At 37.1% G+C, this 15,187-nt stretch overlaps 1 protein-coding gene across 4 annotated transcripts in view; it reads right to left on the bottom strand.

Annotated features, from left to right (window-relative positions):
- LOC107712887 (insulin-like growth factor-binding protein 1) overlaps positions 1-4,653 on the bottom strand; it is a 9,963-nt gene extending 5,310 nt beyond the window's left edge. For 2 of the 4 annotated variants that reach the window (XM_016518271.1, XM_016518272.1), the window contains exons 1-4: positions 4,163-4,653; positions 3,637-3,794; positions 2,939-3,067; positions 2,545-2,688 (exon numbers count right to left, since the gene is read on the bottom strand). In XM_016518271.1, the coding sequence (XP_016373757.1) occupies positions 2,563-2,688; positions 2,939-3,067; positions 3,637-3,794; positions 4,163-4,538 (789 nt within the window). In that variant the 5' untranslated portion in view covers positions 4,539-4,653 and the 3' untranslated portion in view covers positions 2,545-2,562. Of the gene's footprint in view, positions 1-1,779; positions 2,689-2,938; positions 3,068-3,636; positions 3,795-4,162 lie in introns of those variants that run through there. The other 2 variants (XM_016518273.1, XM_016518270.1) reach the window with 2 other exon arrangements.
- Between the last annotated feature and the right edge of the window lie 10,534 nt (positions 4,654-15,187).

The following is a 15,187-nucleotide window of genomic DNA, read 5'->3' as shown; positions in this document are numbered from 1 at the left end:
CGTACAGAATACAGCTATTTATCTAAACCAACAACCTTTTGGCACGACCTGCAAATTACCACAATAGGAGCAGTGCGACAAAATACTAACACATTATAATCGGTGATTGTCTGCACTGGATGCGGCGCGGCGCGACACGACACAACCCCAACAGTAAACTGATGCCTCGTTCTATTTATGACGTATTAAAATGATTTTTAACACTCGCTTTGTCGCGTCCAGTGTAGACAGACTTTAGCTGTTAACTCCACATCTGAGTCGCTGTCATCGGAAGCCTGCGTGTTGCCAGATGTTGAAGGGGTTCTTGCGGTCATGGACCGCAAAATAGTGCTTGTTGGCTTTAAAGCAGGGCACCCTCCTGCATTCTTAACACTCTCTGAGGTGTGCACGAGCGCATTTAGAGTGTCTGTAATGAGCCGATTTCGTGTATGAGTATACTTATTTAGAGTCATAGTTTTGAATGGAGAAAAATGCAACACTCAGGCTGCGTCCGAAAACTCTAAAATGCTGCCTTCGGAGGCAGCATTCCAAGGCAGGAAGGCATCAAGGCACGTCAGAATCCAAATTCTGCTTTACTTCCTGTCTCCGGAGGTACCTTTTTCTGATCTAATTTTGAAGGCACCATAGACGTATCCTTCGCTGCCTTTGATATCCCACAATCCTGTGCGTTCCATTCCATGACGGGTTGAGCTAAAAAATAAAGAGGGCGTCTGAAGGTTGCGTTTGGTGGTCAGTTTGTGTGTAAATGTATGTTTCTGACTAACTTTTTGCACTTTTGATGTTATTTCTAGCTAGAAATTAGTATTATAGTAATTAAATATTCGTTTAGTTATCACCAAAACTCTTTCTATTTTGTTGTAGATCATTAAACCGTTACGCTGCCTCAGAAGCCTGTCCGAAATCAGTTTCATGAGGTGCCTTCGTGCAAAAACGCTGCCTGCAAAGTCATTGCCTCATACGGCAGCGAGGCAGCAAGTCAGCTGCCTACGTTTTCGGATGCAGCCTAAGTTTTCAGATGCAGCATCAATATGGCCGCTCTATCAAACGAAGCCCCGCCTTCTTGCTCGCCAATCACAACACACTGGGACAGCTAACCAATCACAACACATTTCGTTTTTCAGGAGGCGGGCCTTCATCAAACCTGGAACTAATCGAGTCATTTGTGCCAGGCTGGGGAGAAAGATATTGTAATAATGTAAATTATGTGAAAAATAATGCGTTTTTCGAACCACCAAGCATGACAGCATGTTCTAGTACACCCCCAAAACAAAATCAAGACTTTGTAAAAGAGCATAATAGGACTCCTTTAAAAATGACCAAGCACCTGGGTAAAAATATTAAAAACAACCCAATAAAATGACCCAACAAGGTGCTGAACCCAGCATGTGGGTTAAAAAATAACCCAGCACATGGGTAAAATATTAAAAACAACCCAATAAAATGACCCAACAGGCCGAACCCAGCATTTGGGTTAAAAAAAAATAACCCAGCATTTTTTAAGAGTGTATTAATTGAGTTTGATTCAATTTTGCTTCATAGTTCACCGCAGCTTCTCGTCTGATCCGAGGGCGAGTTTAAACGACTGACACTGCAGTGCTTATAAAGATGATTTATTAAATAGTTATTTTTTACCCACAATGACTTACAATTACAAAGCATGAAAAATATATTATACACATGAGCGACTGCTTTGGAGTGAAGCAACGTCTGAATCTCTTTTCCTCATCCCTTAAAAAAAATTATAAATGGACTACAGTATTAGACAACACAAATATGATCGACAATACAGTAAGACTGTAATCTCACTTTGATCATACAGACAAGCAATTTACAAACACTTGATTTAAAAAAAAATTAATTCACTTAAAAGACAGAGAGGTAGGAACAGGCAGTTACCCGTTTCAAAAGCTGTGAAAATCAATACTCTTGCATGTAAAAAACACAGAATTGTGGTGAAAAAAAGATTCCCACTTTTATGCCCATCTAATCTCAATAACTATAAACAAATACAAAGAATCCATTAGTAAAATATAATAATAATAATAAAAACATATACAGTATAAAAATATGGCAATGTACGGACAGTGACAAAGAGGTTTGGTCACGCAGTGCTTTTTTCCATATCAGTCCTTTCCAACAAAGCAAGCCCGAAGGAAATTTAAGACAAGAGACACAGTCATCTATATACAGCAAATATACAGATTTACAGCATACAAAAATATGTATAAGGCATAAAGAATAAATATTCTTATCCACATATCGAAATGAATACATTCAGTTTAAATAAATAAGTATGGGTACTTCGTGTAAAATACATATTCATTTTCTTTACAGAAAAATATATATTTTTCTTTTTTTCTTCTTCTTTTTTGGTGAGTTTAGGGAGTTTACCAATCAAAAACAGTGTACCTGAATTAAATACCACCACTAACAATAAATAAATACTAAGATATTTTTAAGAAACATAATGATAAAAATCAGTGATATAATATGTATGTGTGTGAGAGAGAGATCAGTGGTTGAGCACTTCAGATCCCCCGTTATTTGTGTGTGAGAGACAGATCAGTGGTTGAGTTCCTCGGGACACTCGGCATCTGCTGGCAGGTCACTTGATCCAGGAATCTTCTTCCCGTTCCAGGATGACACACACCAACACTTCCCCCTCTGACCATCCAGAGACGATTCACACTGAGGGGAGAACAAGACAGAGAGAGTGAGCATGAGACGGGTTATTTCATTCTCTAGAAACACAAGCTTGCATGCACAGCCTAGTTCTCAGTGGAGTGTGGTTCTAACACTCGGCCATCACACATATATCATCGTGTTGATGAATATCACACGTTAAGCTTTAGATACCTACACACAAACTCTCAATGTGAAATCAAGATGTTAGGTGGTTTCTGTAACACATACTTGCACACAAGACTCTTCTTCTTACCTGTTTCACTTTGTAGAGACCGTGTTTGTCACAATTTGGAAGGTAGAATCTGGTCATTTTGTCTCCGAGTTTCTGCTGTGATTTAGTGATCTTGTCAAGGGCTGTCTGCAGTTCAATATGACAAGGACCCTAGAAAGATAAAATATAGTTATTTAGAAACATTTTTCAAATAAAATACAGTTTTTCACAAATTTCTAAAAACATAAACATTTATTTCAATAATATTTTTAAAATTGTTTCAATTTTTTAGGAAATGATTATTAACAAAAACTACTACTAATAATAATAAGTATTATTGGTTGTTGTTGTTGCTGTTGTAATAATAATACATTTCAACTACTTTTACAACAACTAATAAAAATGATTATTGTTATAAATATAATCATTAATAATTGCTTTATTATTTGTTATTTTAATATAATTATGCCAGTTTTTATTTTTATTTAATAATTTCGGGTTATTGACATTATTATTTACAACCTCAAGAACAATTTTTTTTTTTTTTGCTAAATATAGTCACTCTTAAATGCAATTGCTCTGAAAAAATGCATCAAATTGTGCATCCCAAATCCCCATGCAGCATATACGAAAAAATTCAAGAAACCTTCTACTGCCCTCTTGTGGCCGCACGTTGTACCAGAGTCTCATTTTACTAAGCCTTTTTGAATATCCATAAACTTGAGGCGCTTTAGACTCACCTGTTCCACGAGTTTCTTGCGTATTGCGTTGACTTTGGCCTTCATGCTCTCTTTAGCAGTGATGACCCGCGGGTCGAAGGGCTTGCCGTGGCCGGGCACGAAGACCGCTGAGCTGCCTTCATTCACTGCTGTGGGCCCGTTGTGTGACTCCGGGTGATCTGAAAGAAAAGGCAAGGATAGAATTATTGGCGGGGTTGCGAGAGCCTTGAACAGACTTTAGTTAAAGTAATTTTCCATTTTTAAGTGTCTCTTCAGAATGCTACATACGGGTTTTAACTTTGTTTTTAAACGTTTGTGCTAAAGACTGATAACTTAGTCAGAGCTCATATTTTCACTTGTCGCCAAAATAGTCGATCCTATTGTTCGCTATATTTATTCGCTGAAGATGCATATCTAAACATCTAAAATATCCAAGTGGTTTGTTAACGCTGATGAAATCTCGCCAACGGTTGAATCGGCGAGATGACATGATGCAATAAACTATTAGGACGCAGAGCTACGGTGCAGTCCTATTAAACGCTGGTACCTGGCGTGTTGTCGCTTTGGTTCTGATCAGGCTCGGGGGTCTCAGTGCACACCGCCTGTCCTCGGGTGAGCGCATGCAGGGGCCTGGCTTCTCCAGGTTTGGGCAAGCAGCGGAGCCCCGAGCCGCAGGGCGCAGTGTAGATCCCGCAGGAGTCACCTCTCTTCAACGCGCAGGCGAGGCAGCAGCCACAGCCCGGCTCTCGAAGCACCTCCTCACAGCCGGCATCCACCGCGGGACACTCGGCCAGCCGCTCCGGGGAGCACGGGGCGCAGCGGATAGGTTCCTGCCCAACCACTGGAGAAGCCCGGAGCCCCGGCGCTGACAGGAGTGCGCTGAATGCTGCCACCCAGAAAAAGTTCAGAAGCAGTCTGTTCATCCCAAAGCAAGGCTCAGAATAAATAGATAAATAAATAAATATCAGTCGAAGTGAAATGAGGTGTTCCTCGCTGGCTTTGCGCTCTCTAAAATGACTTGCTCTCTCCGGGTCGCCTCGCGGTATTTATACGCGCACTGGGTCCCGCTGACACGCTTATGTTTGACGCATTGGCAATATCAATGATTTCTTAAATGATCCCCCTCTGCTTTCATTGGCTGGTGGAGATCCAGTCCGAGGTGTTTCCTTGAACAAGCGCGTAAAATGCGTCACTGTTTGTGTCGAAACATAATGTGTATAATAGTGAAACCGTGCGCTTAGGCTACCCCAAAGTATCATGTCGGAAATAACAATAATAAGGCGTCTTCTCCATAAATTCAATCCAGCAAATCGGTATTTGCAGACTGTTCTTTATGAAATGAAACTCATTTACATTTATTTGTTTTCAAATATAGATATATTAATCAGGACATTCAGTGTTTAAGATCCACAATGTGCTTCTCGTTAGAAATTCTTGAAAATGGAAAGCAAAACTTTAATAAGATATTATATTTTTGTCAAAATTCCTTAGACATGAATGCAAATGCACTATTAGAAAACGTTTAGTTTAACACTGTTAGTTAAATCAGGCAGTAAAGTAATAATGAATTTGAACACATTTGAACTAGCCTATATTCCGCAACCTCATTCTGGACCATGTGCCATTCATTCATTACAACAAAAAGGGAACGTAGGCCTATATCTAGCTCTTTCCAAAACTAATTTTCCACGCAGTTTTGCTAGACTGGAGAACACTCTAATCAGGTTCATGTTGTGGGTTTACTGAAGCTGAAGAATTGAGTAATGCAATTTGTGATTGATTTTAGGACAGGACGAACCAAGCTCCTCACTCATTAAGTTCCCTCTTGAAAACTCTTATACAACCAATTTCTAATGCCAAATTGTCGCGTCCCGTTCCTTTGGTCTGGGATTCATTTTGACGCGTTTATTTGGCGCAGTAACGAGATGATAGACCGCGCGCTCCTTCATCTCTGTGGCACCGCGTGCACTCGCATCGTGGTACGTGACCTCACTCAGGTCAGGACGGGACCCCGTTTTGGACAGCTCGAGACCACCGCTATTGTCATTGCCCTTGCCCCTTTCCTTGAGATAATAATAGCCATGACATGGCCAGCTACACGTCTCCTCCTCTACTCGACGCGCGTCGCAAGGCCTTTTGTCGTGGTTTCGCCACGGAGTTTATGAATGGGCTACAGGGTGTAAAACTCAGCTGGGGAAGGGTGCTTTAATAATGTGTCAACCGCGGGGCTCTCAAATGTCTCTGAGGGGAGTTTTGTGAGATCACATGATCCACGCAATTGTCTTTCGGAGTTGCATCATTTTTTTTTCCTCAGCGCGTGGAGAGTTTCTCTGCGTGTCACGTGATAGAGTTGTCCGTTCACGCGCGTGTGGAAGCTCGCGTGTCTGCTGAAGGAGATAAAGAGGCACGCGCGTCATACCGGTAACAGAACTCCACTCCTCTAACAAAAACCTCAGGCATGAATGCCAAGAATTCATTTAGAATTAATAACCTGAAAGTGTACATGTTGTCAGAATATATAGGAGCTTATTAGAGTGTCGAAACAGTTTTCTACGAAGCCTGCAGTTGTTAGCCAGTAAATCCATATAAAAATAATACCTATAAATGAATAACAAATAAATACATATAGCATCTCCTTCACACACACACACACACACACACTCACAAAATATTTTTAAGTGGATTTTTAATTCAGTTACGGGGGGGGGAAAGTGTTTTTGATAATGCGACCCTCATGTTCTTTCTTTCTTTATCATGCAATAACCATGCAAACGTGTTTCTCATGTTGGTGGTCACTAATGTCTATGACGATAATTTTGCAGCCTGCTTCTCAACGGTCAGACACTGATTTGGAAGTGCTTTATCACTGAGGACACAGAGATATTTTTGCTTAAGTGAGTCCCAGATAAAAACACACACACATTTGCTCATCCGTGATGTATGGAAGCCTATTTCCGCCATGTAAGAAAAAAAAAAATCATGCCTTAAAAAGTCAAAATTATGACATACTTAAGTCATAATTACGAAATAAAAAAAATCGAAATTATGAGACAAAAAAAAAAATCGAAATTATGATTCAAGTCATAATTATGACTTAAAAAGTCGAAATTATGACACAGGCTACTTGAGTCATAATTATGACTTAAAAAGTCAAAATTATGAGATAAAAAGTCAAAATTATGACTTAAAAAGTAGAAATTGTGACTTTAAAAAGTCAAAATTATGAGGCAAAAAGTCGAAATTATGTCTTTACTAGTCGAAATTATGACTTTGAAAGTAAAAATTACGAGATAAAAAGTCGAAATTATGACTTAAATTATGACTTTACATGTCGAAATTGACTTAATGACTTTATAACATATTGGTCATGGGACATTCTCAAACGAGTTAATGTGGCAGTTTGGGGGACCAAGTTCAATACACACCTTATTAATAAAGCGTATACCATTAACAGACAAGCAGAATATAGCCCAGAATATGAACGCAACGCGCTGAGTTGCACGTTTAGCATTTTATTGGGGTAGAACATGAAATAAATAAATAAATATATATATATATATATATATATATGTGTGTGTGTGTGTGTGTGCAAGCAGATGTGGCCAGAATATGAACGCATCACACGCAAAGTCTCACGTTAAGCGTTTATTCTTTATAACAGTTTTCTATGGGAGGAAAGCGCTTAAATTCAGCGCGTTGCGTTCATATTCCGGGATCATCCGCTCGCCTGTACACACATAGTTTATATTTTTCATAAACTGAATAATAGATGTTTTTTTTATATCACTGTCTCCTTCCACAAAGCCATGTAAGCGTTTTCCCACTGACTTCTCTTGAACTTGTTCATTAAAAAGATTTGTTCTGATTAATTCACTCACACATTAAGTGACCATTTTTGCTGATTACATCTTTATGCCAGTAGGTGGTGACAAGTGAATATCTTTTATGTTTTTTGAGTGAGTTATTGAATCACTGAATAATTTTAGGCCTTCAATTGGACAGTGCAGACGTGACAGGTTTAAACTAGTTCAATTTGCTCAATATTTTTGATAATTTGTATTACATGCTTGAAATTTAAATTAAGTATTTTCGAAATGAATCCCTTTTTAATTTGAACGCAGTCAGACATTCTGCCCTCAGTTTTTTAGTTTGGGACTTTGGATTAATATATGTATATATATATATATATATATATAATTACAAACATTAATTTGTACTTATACTTTAAAACATTAGATAACACATTTCCCACAAAGTAATCCCAAGGACTAAAATGGCACGTTTTGGAAGTCAGTTCATATACTAGGCCTACTTTGTCCATATATTAGTCTTTCTTCTATATAGGCAGGCCTGATGTAAGAGTCTCTGGCTTTCTGGTAGACTCGGTTGTGATTTCATTATTACTCCTAAAGTACAAGTAATCTGGCTAAAAATAGTTTGGAGGACCAGGTCCAGTACATACCAGCATATAGGCCAGAATATGAACGCATCGCGCTTAGTTGCACGTTAAGAGTTTTCTTGGGGTAGAAAACACTTAACGTGGCTTAGTGGAAGGAGACAGTGATATAAAAAACACATCTAGTATTCAGATGATTAAAATTTATTAAAAGGCAAGCAGATGAACCCGGAATATGAATGCAACGTGCTGAATTTAAGTGCTTTCCTCCCATAGAAAACTGTTATAAAGAATAAAGGCTTAACGTGAGACTTTGCGTGTGTTGCGTTTATATATATATATACATACAGTGTGTATATATTATATATAAACATATATATATATATTGATTTATTTCATGTTCTACCCCAAGAAAACGAGCATATACCAGACAATATACAGACAAGCAGAATATAGCCCAGAATATGAACGCAACGCGCTGAGTTGCACGTTTAGCATTTTATTGGGGTAGAACATGAAATAAATAAGTGCAACTCAGCGCGTTGCGTTCATATTCTGGGCTATATTCTGCTTGTCTGTATATTGTCTGGTATATGCTTTATTAATAAGGGGTGTGTTGAACTTGGTCCTCCAAACTGTTTTAAGTGTTTAACTGTTTTTTTTTTTTCTTATAATTTCGACTTTTTAAGTCATGAATTTTTTCTTACGTGGGGGAAATGGGCTTTCATAGTGATGCAGCAATTTTTGGTACTCAATTATTAATAAAAATGCATTTTAAAATATAATTCATTCCTGTGATGCAAAGCTGATTTTTCAGCATCATTACTCCAGTCTTCAGTGTCACATGATCCTTCAGAAATCATTCTAATATGCTGATTTGCTGCTCAAGAAACATTTCTTATTATTATCAATGTTGAAAACAGTCGTCCCTGCTTAATATTCTTGTGGAAACAAAAACAGAAAGATGATAGAAAGTTAAATGAACAGCATTCATTTGAAATAGAAATCTCATGTAACATTTTAAAATGTCTTTACTGTCATTTTTGACAATTTAATGCATTTAATGATTTTTGATAATATCAGACCAAGAAAAAAACGTTAAATTTGGCATCTTAAGAAAACTACTTTTGTTTAATGAAAATATCTAAAAAAAAAAAAAACAGCAACATTTGTTAAAAATTTCAATGCAAGACCTTAGGGCTTCCATATGAGTTACAAATATTTACACCGCTTGTTTAGTTTTAGTTTATTTGTTCTTTATTAATCCACATGTCACCACCAAACAAAAGTTTTTGTTTGTTGACATTCCTAAATCTTTAAGAAAAAGACATTTACAGCCGCTGGAAAGAGCTGGGGTTATGTTTACAGTGCGTGTAACTTAAACAAGAGTGCACTTGTGCATGTCAATAAATAGCAAGTGGTGTTTCTGCCGTAGTATGACAGGTGTTAGTTTTATTGTCCGGCAGAAGCCATGTGCATCTATGTTTCCATTCACGGTAGGGCTTCTATGTTTGTGTTTTCAGCTCAAATGAGACAAAACAAACCAGTCAGACATTTAGCTTCAAAAACTTTAACCCTCTTGAGGCAGTAAAATCATGAAAACATCAGGTCAGTGTCCTTAAATAACCATCAGCATGGGGTACCCCCACTCCACCCCCGACAAGCCCACCTTTATTAACAGCCTACTGAAATGACCTTGTTTTTCTGAATAAAAGAATGTGGACGTGTGTTAAGCCTTGTGGGAGTGCAAGTACTGACAGAATATCCTCAGACTCTTGAATTTGGTTTTCCATGACAAGCTTAATGCAGTAAATCAGTTGTTAAAGAGAGCCATTTAGACATGTTGTCTCCAGAATCTCGGGAGGCTGGTGTCACTAATGTTTTCATAACTTTGACATCAAAGAGTCTGGGAAAAAAAAAAGTTATCAAAATAGTGTCATTTAGGGTCAGGGCCAGACCCACTTTGAAAGAGGGAGAAACAACATGCACGCCCCCACAATGACATCAGCAGATCCAACATAAACAGCAGGACATAAAAGGTCATGTGCGTTGCAAAAGCTCTCATGTTTAACTCCAAAAGAGCCATCAAAGAAGACAAAAACATTCAGAATGACACAGGAGAATTGCTGGTTAAATAACAGAAGTGCGGATCACTCGCATAAACAAACATGGACAAGCATTCGCTTTTAAATCATATCTGAATTTACATTTTAAAAAATCAGCACATAACAAATTATATATACCTGCAGCTTTAGAGTTTGTCACTGAAAATCTGAATTTTTCTGACATATTGTTCATCTATTGGTCGTACATCTTGACGTGTTACAAATTCGCAGGTCAGAGTTCACTAAACCTACACTCTGAAATGCAGAGAAATTCACCTGAGCTCGTGTTTCAGTCTCCCGCTTTCACGTACATGTAAATGGAAGTCAGCGTAACAAAAGTTTAGTGTGACCAAATGTTAGTGTCTTAAAAGCTTAATCTGGCACAGCGAGTCCAAATTATGATGCTTGGATGCAGCACTGACTTTTTTTTTTTTAGTCTTTGCCTTTGTAATGGCTATAATTCTCTCTTTTATTATCAAGGGGAGAAGTGTAGCTGGTTTGCATGATGGCAGGTTAGCCCCTACTGGTAGATGTTGTAATTACAGCATCTTTACCCACAAAACATGCAATATATATTGCTTACATTTCATATATATAGTATAGTAAATATAGTAGATTTTTATTGGTAGTCGATTTGCTTTTGGAGACCTTTAAAAGCATAAATTAGACATTTTTCCAAGTTTGTTGACTCACGTCATAGCTCAGGATAGTCGCTAGTGAAGGGCTTGGGATTGTCTGATTTCTAACAGCCATTAAACGTTGTCATGACATCATGCCATTGTAGTCACATGAAATGTATGGCTTGTGTAATTGGCTTAAAAAGTTCTGTGTGTCCCAAAAATCAAATTGCATACTTCCTGGAGGTCCTGGACTAGTGAAACGTCCATTGAGATGAATGCTAATGTATAGGCTTATTTGTCCAACCAAGGCTTGTTGGAAAAATGTTCCTGTGGTGATATTTCTGCTAAATATATTCTTGCATGTGACTTTCAAAGTTAATGTCTAGTGAGTGGTGCTAAAAGTGTGTTCAGTTTTATCCAAAGCAGATGAAGATGAATCTGGCAACATTTTATTACATTGGTTGTTGTACATAAAACGGCAGTCTGGAAATTAAATGTCCAGTGAGTAACGCTAAAATCTTAATGCTTTATGGTGTTTGAAAATAACGCACCACCTACACTTAACCGATAGTGTTAACAGAAGTAAATGTGAGATCAAAACTTATTTACTTAAAGGAATAGTACAAGGGTATTTCAATTCCATCATCATTTACTCACCATCATGTTGTTCCAAACCTGTATGAGTTACTTTTTTTCTGCTGAACACAAAAAAAGTTGTCAGTAGCCGCTTCTTTCAACAGTATTTCTTCCCTACTATGGTCAATGTCTAGCGGAAACTGCTTGGTTACCAATATTCTTCAAATATCTTTTGTGTTCAGCAGAACAAAAGAAAATCATACAGGTTTGGAACAACTTGAAGATGAGTAAATCATATATGGCATATATGGCTTTTTTTAAACTTATAAACTTGCTCAGGAGCTCACCTGGTTCTTGCTCTTGTCGGTTATGTGATTCCAACGTTAAAATGCATTAGTTTTTCAAATCAATGTTTGTACTATATGATAAAAGTGTTTTGAGATCATAACATAGTAATGTGCAAGGAGCTGAGTGAAAATAAGTTTTAATTAATAAGTACTCCGCTCCATCATCATAATTTGTGTAAAAAGGAATAAAAGTGGTTGTTTACAGCAACCAGTGCTCATTTCAGTTGGAAACTGCAGTGCATTTTATGTACCGGTACATTACATTTGCATTTTTGGAGTTTTGCAAAATTGAAAGTAGAGGCACTTTTTCCAATGAGCATATGATGTGTTTATCTCTTTTTTTTTTTTAATAAATAAATAAAGATGATACTGCAGATTGAGAATCAACTATTCTGTTTCACATGATTGTGTGACATGATAAACTGCACCTCTATCTGTTCTATATATAGTATTCCATGTTCACTCTACCGGAGAGGTTAAGGTAATGCAAGTGAAAACATTTTTCCCATTCCTGCTCCTTAAAAGCATGATTGTGGAATGTTCTTAAGGGTCAGGCATGGCTAAGGATGATAATCTAGTGATTAGTGCATCTTAAATCCTTCCAGATGTCTGTGCAACACACATATGATGAGATCTATCAGTTTAGTACTGTACGTACCAGCCGAACTGAAATGTGAGATGAAAGAAGTGACACACATACACAAACTCAAACACACAGTCCATCACACACTCACCACCTTTCACCCACATTGTCCACCAAGAGTTGAATGAAATGTTCGCTGGTTATGAATACATGACTTTGGATCAGAAATATCATAGATGATTGTGGGTGTGACAACACATGTTTGTTGTTTAAAGAAGCAGCTGCTCCGGTGCCAGATCTCCTGTCACAGCATGCATTTCCATCAATTCTCATGCAAGCCTTTATTCCCAAGATGTACACAGACATATAGGATGACTCTTGCCTCGCTGGACCCGAATAATTTTCTTTCTTTCTCTGTGGTTAATGTTACATACACCATGTACTTCAGGAAATCGTTGTGATCTGTAAGTGTAATAACGGCAGTTTGACTCTATTATCAGCTTGGATGTAAGTGTGTTTGTGGTTATGTGTGCATAATGCATAGAAGTCAAAGTGTCAAAATGGTTTTATGTGTGTGTGTGTGTGTGGGAAAACTTCTCATATGCGCTCTCATGCGCAGGCCTCCATTGTGTGTGGCTTCCTCTGGCTCGTCTCTCCAGCCAGCATGGAAATGACCAAACGAGAGGTGTTTATTTGGTCAACGGTAAAGTCCAGGCATATCTAACACTCATTTATATACATACACACTCACACACACAGTCTCTTCGTCTGTGTCAATTCAAGCTGGGCAATCCCACATTTCTTGGATTCAGCAAATGTGATTATGTCTTCACCTTTAACACCAGAGATGGACAGATTTTTGACAGATGTTGTAATGCTAGCTTAACTTTTGACTTATTTTCCGTCTGTTACAGATCACTTGTTAAACCTGACAGAATTTAAGTAACCTGCAGTACAGTACAATGATGTTGACACGTCAGAGTCGAGCCACTCCTGTAGGATGCAAGTTTCATGACGCAGGCCAAACGTAATCTGCAGATATACAGTTTGGGGTTGGTAAGATTTTTTTTGGTTTATGAAAGAAGTCTCTAATGATCATCAGGGCTGCATTTATTTGAAAAATACAGTAAAATATTTCCTATTATCAAGCTATAGTATTTAGTTTTTATGAACGTGTTTACTGCCACTTTTGAATTTAATGCATCATTGCTGCATCTTTCAAAAAAGAAAAAAAAAACTTCACATTTTTGAACATTTTTAGCATTTCTGCAGTTTTTTTTTTAAATTTATTTTTTTTTTTTGAGGACAGATGTTGTAATGCTAGCTTAACTTTTGACTTATTTTCCGTCTGTTACAGATCACTTGTTAAACCTGACAGAATTTAAGTAACCTGCAGTACAGTACAATGATGTTGACACGTCAGAGTCGAGCCACTCCTGTAGGATGCAAGTTTCATGACGCAGGCCAAACGTAATCTGCAGATATACAGTTTGGGGTTGGTAAGATTTTTTTTGGTTTATGAAAGAAGTCTCTAATGATCATCAGGGCTGCATTTATTTGAAAAATACAGTAAAATATTTCCTATTATCAAGCTATAGTATTTAGTTTTTATGAACGTGTTTACTGCCACTTTTGAATTTAATGCATCATTGCTGCATCTTTCAAAAAAGAAAAAAAAAACTTCACATTTTTGAACATTTTTAGCATTTCTGCAGTTTTTTTTTTTTATTTATTTATTTTTTTTGAGAAAATCTGTGCATTTCTGTGACACTATTAAATTAATTATTATTAACAAAAAGAAAAAGTTGGCAAACTAAAGCTTCAAATAAATAAATAAATAATTCAATGCATGTTCTCAACAACAGTGACATTATTAAATTAGCCAAAATATTCAATTATTTTTCTTTTCTTTTTTTTTTTAGAAATCTGTGGTGTTTTTTGAAATTTTGCAGGTCTAGATACCATGTCAGTCTGCTAATTTTATTACATATATTTCCCACTTTTTACAATCTTTCTCTATTATTGTTTTTGTTAAAAGGCATAAAAAGACCAATTAAAATAAAAAGTAACCTTTCAACCAAGTAATTTTTTTACACTAATTTAACCAATTATAAAAAATACCTCCCTGCTGTTAGCAAGCTTTGACTACAGCATAAAGAATGCCATTTCTTCACATTTACTGCCGTGATCCTCATAAAACATTCAATTTTTATGACAATGACCTCTTGTGCCACATAGTTCTCTGATTATTCCTGATCACCTGCCTCAGTAAAATCTTACAACTAAAAGTCTTATAGCTAATACTTAAATGTAATTATTATACTGGTGAGTCATGCTTTTTGTTGGTGGCAGTAAAGTGGATTGATGATTTGCCAAAAGCCCATTACATTGCGACCTGCGGTACAGAACTCATCGTATTCTGAAATGAATGGTGGAGTCTGTTTCGCTGCTATTTTGGTGTCTTTCATGTTGCCAAGTTTGAGCTTGTTAATCCGTGCAACTGAGTTTCATTGTTTGAGAGTGTGATTGATGATGCAGATTGCACTTTCTAACAAGAAGACATCGCCGAAAGCCTTCATTGTATTTTTGAGGGCAAACTGGAACGTGTGGCACGCTTCACAAAAAGAGTACAAGACTGAAACTCATGAAAAGAAAAAGTTTTATTTTTTTTAACAAATGGTCTGTGAAAAGAGGTAGGTGTGTGTGTGTGTGTGTGTGTGTGTGAGAGAGTTTTATTTCAATTTTTTCTTGTTTCAAATATTAAGGGAACAATCAGTTTTATTATTTTGCAAACATTATGGGAATGTTACTTTAATTATTACTTTTACTTTTCTCTGAATATTCTAAAACAAGGAGTAACCTAGTAACAAGTAGACAAACATCCAACTAACATTTAAGGGGGAAAAATGGTTCTATGAATGTTTAAAGGGGTGGTTCATAGATTT

The sequence above is a fragment of the Sinocyclocheilus rhinocerous genome, unplaced genomic scaffold (assembly GCF_001515625.1).
Source record: "Sinocyclocheilus rhinocerous isolate Xijiao unplaced genomic scaffold, SAMN03320098_v1.1 scaffold478, whole genome shotgun sequence".
Taxonomy (NCBI): domain Eukaryota; kingdom Metazoa; phylum Chordata; class Actinopteri; order Cypriniformes; family Cyprinidae; genus Sinocyclocheilus; species Sinocyclocheilus rhinocerous.
The sequence above is the reverse complement of the archived record's forward strand: the minus strand, read 5'-3'. Positions and strand labels throughout refer to the sequence as shown.